Source organism: Dipodomys ordii, unplaced genomic scaffold, assembly GCF_000151885.1.
Source record: "Dipodomys ordii isolate 6190 unplaced genomic scaffold, Dord_2.0 Scaffold2, whole genome shotgun sequence".
Lineage (NCBI taxonomy): Eukaryota > Metazoa > Chordata > Mammalia > Rodentia > Heteromyidae > Dipodomys > Dipodomys ordii.
The window spans coordinates 23,246,022-23,252,021 of record NW_012267218.1 but is presented as its reverse complement, the minus strand read 5'-3'; the positions used below and the strand labels follow the sequence as shown (position 1 = coordinate 23,252,021).

Genomic DNA, 6,000 nt, shown 5'->3' with positions numbered 1-6,000 from the left:
CCAGCCCAGGCAGAAAAGTCCTTGATACTCTTTTTTTTTGTTAGTCATGGGGCTTGAACTCTGGACCTGGGTGCTATCCCTGAGCTCTTCAGCTCAAAGCTAGCACTCTACCACTCGGGCCACAGTGCCACTTCCAGTTTTCAGTCTCTTCAGGTGTGAGCCACCCGCGCCCAGCTTCATGAGGCTCCAATTAGCCACCAGAAAACCAGAAGTGGTACTGTGGCTCAAAGTAGTAGAGTGCTAGCTTTGAGTAAAAAAGGCTCAGGGACAGTGCCGAGGCCCCAAGTTCAAGCCCCACAACTGTCCAAAAAATAAAATGAAATTAAAAATAAATGTAGCTATTTTTTTTGGAAAAAAGTAAGTACGTAATTTTTTTTTCTCTTCTTATTTCAATTGATATCTTTGATACATATCCATTCTAGCACTACCTACTCAGAGGCAGAAAAAGAAGTAGGTAAAGCAGGGAGTGAAGGTGGAGTTTGGAGAGGGGAAGAAAGGAAGGAAATGTCATCATTACTTAAATGTCTCTGCTGTGGAGCTAACACACTTCTTTGCTCTCTGGCTAAAAGACTGATTAGAAAAGGGGCTGGGATGGTGGCTCAGTGGTAGAGTGCTTGCCTTGCATGCATGAGGCCCTAGGTTCGATTCCTCAGCACCACATAAGCAGAAAAAGCCAGAAGTGGTCCTGTGGCTCAAGTAGAGAGATAGCCTTGAGCTGAAGAGCTGAGGGACAGTGCCGAGAGTTCAGGCCCACAACAGACTCTCCCCCTCCACCCCCCAAAAAAAAGATTGATGGAAAAACTGGGGTTTTCTAATGTTGTTGCTAAGACAGCTTGGTCCTTTAATTACTTGGTACTTGGCCAAAGTCTTTTAATATTGTTTTGGGGTTATAAGACCTAGCTTTAAAGCTAAGCGGATATATATATATATATATATATATATATATTTTTTTTTTTTTTTGACAGTTGTGGGGCCTGGGTGCTGACCTTGAGCTCTTTTGCTCAAGGCTAGTGCTCTACCACCTTGAGCCACAGCACCACTTCTGGTCTTCTGACAGTTAAATAGAGATAAGAGTCTCACAGACTTTCCTGCCCGGGCTGGCTTTGAACCACAAACCTCAGATCTCAGCCTCCTGAGTAGCTAGGATTATAGGTATGAGCTACCAATGCCCTGAAAGGCTGCCACAATTATTGATGGAGTAAAATCAAGAAGTTCAAATTTCTTCATCTGTAAAACAGAGATAATATCACTTCTGTATGTGAAGGGCATAAGGATCACGTGAAATGTATATGAAACACAGCACTAGGCTCTAGTGAAAGAACAAAGGCACATAATGAAAAATGTCTGCCCATGGGCTGGGAAGGTGGCTCAGTGGTAGAGTGCTCGCCTTGCATGCTTATGGCTCTGGGTTCGATTCCTCAGCACCACATAAGCTGAAGAGCTGAGGGACAGCACCCAGACCAAGAGTTCAGGCCCCACGACCGGACCCCCCACCCCCCAAAAAAGAGAAAAATGTCTGCCCTATTTCCTAATTTTTTTTTTTGGTCGGTCATGGGGCTTGAACTCTGGGCCTCGGCACTCACTGTTCCTCAGCTCTTCAGCTCAAGGCGAGCGCTCTACCACTTGAGCCACAGCGCCACTTCCGGTTTTCTAATAGTTTATTGGAGATAAGAGTCTCACAGACTTTCCTGCCTGGGCTGGCTTTGAACCACGATCCTCAGATCTTAGCCTCCTGAGTAGCTAGGATTACAGGTGTGAGCCACCAGCGCCCGGCTTAATTCTTAGTATGAAAACCTACCTCTTCCCCCTCAGGATTTTGGTACTTCACTAGAGAGAAAAGGCCCTTTACCCTTTGGCTTCCCACATCCTGCCCTCAGGTTTTTAATTCAGCCCCAAGGCATCCAGTGCCCTCAAGCTGTCACTTACCGAGGGGTATTCATTCTTCACTGGCAGTTTATTCAGGTAGCTGTATGTCTTGTCTTTCTGGATGGGGCAGCTGATTCCACTCTTACAACCATCAGGCTCAGGAATGGGAAAGGGGACAGGGACACCAAACAGGATGCCACGCACCAAGGCTGTGCTGTTTTTAGACTGAGTATCTAAGAAGAAAATAAAGAATGAAATATCTGCATACTCTAAACAAGTATGCCATTACAATACATGGATGTACTCTCTAGTATTAGATATATTCTTAAGCACCAGCATAGCTATACTGTAAATCACAAAGCCTGTACTTCTCAATTCCTAGGATTTACCTATCAGTTAGGCTTAATACTTAGCATGGTACAAGCAATCTGTTTTCTTTGTTCCTCCTTTCCTTACTCTCTACTGTCTTTTTTGTTTTTTGGGGTCCGGTCGTGGGGCCTGAACTCTGGGCCTGGGCGCTGTCCCTCAGCTCTTCAGCTCAAGGCTAGCGCTCTACCACTTGAGCCACAGTACCACTTCTGGCTTTTTTCTTTTTGCTTATGTGGTGCTGAGGAATCGAATCATGCATGCAAGGCAAGTGCTCTACCTCTGAGCCACCTTCCCAGCCCCTGTAAGACAATTTTTTATGCAAAAGCATAGAGTGAAAAAAAGCAAAGTACAAAATTGGCTTGCATAAAAATTTAAATAAAGAGCTGAGTACCATATATGGTATGCCATTTGTGTTCTTAATGAAAGGAAATAGGTGTATGTACATCCAATATGTCCATATGGATGAAGAGGAAGGTAAGCATTGGGTTGGAGGGAGGAGATGAGGGAGCAGCATCTATGTGGGGGAATCATGTAAGTAATTCTCAGGATGGTGGCGTGTCAAGGATGTGGTTAACAGCTATCCACTTTCTTCTTTAGACAAATGGCATACACCTCTTTGGATATCAAGGTATGTAAAGAGTTTTGTTTGTTTCTATAGTATTTCTAATCTTTTACTATTGCCAATAATGCTTTAATAAATAACCTCTTATTTATGTCGTTTCACATTTGGTGAGAGTATATATAAAGTGAACTTCCTAGAAGTGGATATAGAGTTAGCTGCTGTTGTAATTTTGGAAGACATTGCCATATTTTCTTCTTGAGAGGTTTATACTCCCATCAGCTGGCATGACAGTGTCTATTTCCCGGTTTGTATTTTTTGTTGTTGTTGTTTGTTTTTTGTGGTGCTAGGATCAAACTCAGGGCTTTGTGTTAGGCCAGCACTCTATTACTGAGCTACACCCAACTCTCAGTTTTGTGAGATAGGGTCTTGCTGTATAGGCCCAGGCTGGCCTCAAATTGTCAATCCTGCCTCTGCCTTTTAAGTGCTAAGACAACAGGTATATGCCTAGCAAGTTGCTTTTCCTCTCCCCTAACCTTTCCCCCATCCCTCCTCTTCCTCCACCCCGCCAGGGGCTTGAACTCTGGGGCTTGGTCGCTATTGGTAAGCTTTTGTGCTCAAGGTTAGCACTTTACCACTTGAGCCACAGCTTCACTTCCAGCTTTTTGTGGTTAATTGGAGATAAGAGTTTCATGGACTTTCCTGCATGGGCTGTCTTCAAACTGTGATCTTCAGATTTCAACCTCCTGAGTGGCTGGAATTACAGGTGTGAGCCACTGGCACCTGGATGCAAGTTGCATTTTTTAAAATTATGAATAAAAGAATATTTTCATGGGCTTAAGAATCATTTATTTTTATCTGGCAAGAACCTCAACTAGTATAGTGACCTAGAGCAAATCATTTAAGCTATCTGTATCTAAATCTCCTAACTTGTAAATTGGGAATAAAAATAAATTGGGATGATTAAATACAATGTATGCATAGCATTCAACACAGTTCCTGGCATGTGGGAAGTATTTAATAGTTATATGATGGCTGACAACCAGAGCAGCAGGTAGGACAAATCAGATTAAATTAAGAAAGTAGTGTTCATCTCCATATCTTCAGTCACTTGTAGCCTTCTTCTACATTGCCATTCACCAGAGAAATGAGGTCAGAGTTTGCCTTTTAGTAAGAACTTTTTCCCACTTGAATACAGTCATAGGCTGTTGGCGGAGCTGGTCAGCTGGGGTTGGTACAGTCTCATCTGTAATGTTTAGATTTAGCCAACATTGTAAAGAAATTTGGTCTAAGAGTAAATAAAAGCCAGAAGAGCAAAAAATGTGCATTTCTCTATTCCATTGTGATTCTGAACTCCAAGTGAGCCTGGGTTGAAGTGAGTCTCTGCTTGGAAAGCCAGAGGGGTTCTAGACTTCCATTTTCTGGAGGGGAAGGCAAGGGGGGACGGTCTTCTGAGTAGAGAGAAGAACCACATTAGAAATCTGGCTTTCTTTGAGTAAGACCACACTAGAAAACAGACCATTTTATTCTTAGCACATCAGTTTAGCTTTTACAAAGGGAGCCTGGGAGAGATTCGTTTCCTGTAAGAAGGACTTTGAAGATGGGCAGTTTTATCTTGCTGTTGGTGGTGCACAGGAGCCATCACTGGACAGATTTTGATTATTTACTTACCCAGGTGCTGAATGCTTTATTTGAGCTTGTAAAAAGCCTTGTCTCCCCCTTTCATATCAGCTTCCCATATTTTTATATTGCCCTCTTGCTGCTTTCTCAGGCCTTTATTCTTCTTCATTTGTGTCTATTACATTCAGCAAGCCAATATCAGTCTTGCTTTTCTGAGATGAGGGGCTCTTCTGTCCCTCATTAGGAGCCACAGAAGTGGCTACAGGATGGAGACATGACAAAATCACAGCCCATGCTGTATTGCTTGGGCAGCAATGATAGTTCTGAGAGGCAGCATTGGAGTCACCCCGCAAATTCTCCCAAACTCCTTGCTCCACAGATTCTGAAGGCTCATGCTAGGGGGCATGTGGCCCCTGTCCTGGTTGTAGAATCATCATGGATCATGGCTGGAAAGGGGTGTCTGCAGTGTGAGGCCACAGCTTCACACTGTGCATATGTGCACAGCCTGAGGGATGGATATGGCTGCCTTTGATAAGCATCTCACAGTAAGGCCAGGACAGGTGGTGGGCTGGGCCTCGTGGCCAGTGGCTGAAGCATTAAAGCATTTGGTGGTGTCTGAGCCAAGCAAGGGCATGGAGGCAGTGAGGAAGCTCACAGCCAGAGGTGAAAGCACGCAAAGCTGATGGAGCTTGGCTGCAGTGCCCAGGCCTGATGTCATCATGGTGTCTTCCCAGGGAGGAAAGTGCTCTCAAGCCCCTGCCTGTAGCTGGAGGCCATTTCCAGGTAGCTTCCCACACAGACCCCTCAAACTACTCCTTGGCAGCACAATGTGGAGGGCCTGCCTCAGCCACATAACCTGGGGAGCAATGGCAGCGGTAGGAGCCCTCTGTATTCTCACAGTGACCATGGGCACAGAGTGCAGCAGGCCCGTTCAGGTCATCACATTCATTCACATCTAAAAGAAAAGAGGGGAGAAAGCTGTAGGATGCCCTGGCCTCCGTAAGTGGAACCAAGTGTGACAGCCACCTCCCCAAGCTTTGCAACTCAAGGGTAGAAAGCAAGGGCAGTGAACTCATAGTATGCCCAAGACTATGCACTCATCCTTTCCCAGCGCTGTTAGACCTTGCTTTGGCTTGCTCACTCACCCCCTGGCTTGACAGGCAGCCCCACTAGAGGGCAGTAGCACATTTCCCATTTCCCTGCTTCATCATGTGCTAAACTTACCCACACATGCCATGTGGGCCGCATCTAGCTGAAAGCCCTCAAAGCAGTCGCAGGTGTAGCCTTCTTGTACGCGCACACAGCGGCCATTCTCACAGCCATTCAGGATGCCACACTCCTCTGCCTGAAGCCCTTCAAATGCAACGGGCAACTCTGCTAGAAGAGAAGTCAGACAGAGGCTGAAACTTGTGCTCAGATCTCCCCAGAACTCTTCAGTGGGTTGAGCACCTCCATGGACAAGGGACGGTCATAAATTCTCACAAAAAAAATGCTACAATAAACAGCTATACTCGTGTTGTTTTAGATGAAAAGTCTAAGGTGGAAGAAGTGCTGTATTTATTAACAGTATTATTTTTTGTTTTGAT

The 6,000-nt window shown here is 45.1% G+C and overlaps 2 protein-coding genes across 2 annotated transcripts in view; both read right to left on the bottom strand.

The window, feature by feature from the left end:
* The window catches only part of Npc2 (Niemann-Pick disease, type C2), a 23,712-nt gene extending 18,577 nt beyond the window's left edge, over window positions 1-5,135 (bottom strand). Inside the window, exons 1-2 of the mRNA XM_013013531.1 lie at window positions 4,959-5,135; window positions 1,927-2,133 (exon numbers count right to left, since the gene is read on the bottom strand). Coding sequence (XP_012868985.1) covers window positions 1,927-2,133; window positions 4,959-5,135 — 384 coding nt within the window. The remainder of the gene's footprint in view (window positions 1-1,926; window positions 2,134-4,958) is intronic.
* Ltbp2 (latent transforming growth factor beta binding protein 2) overlaps window positions 3,638-6,000 on the bottom strand; it is a 102,899-nt gene continuing 100,536 nt past the window's right edge. Inside the window, exons 40-41 of the mRNA XM_013013523.1 lie at window positions 5,639-5,788; window positions 3,638-5,369 (exon numbers count right to left, since the gene is read on the bottom strand). Of these exons, the coding sequence (XP_012868977.1) occupies window positions 5,224-5,369; window positions 5,639-5,788 (296 nt within the window). The 3' untranslated portion in view covers window positions 3,638-5,223. The remainder of the gene's footprint in view (window positions 5,370-5,638; window positions 5,789-6,000) is intronic.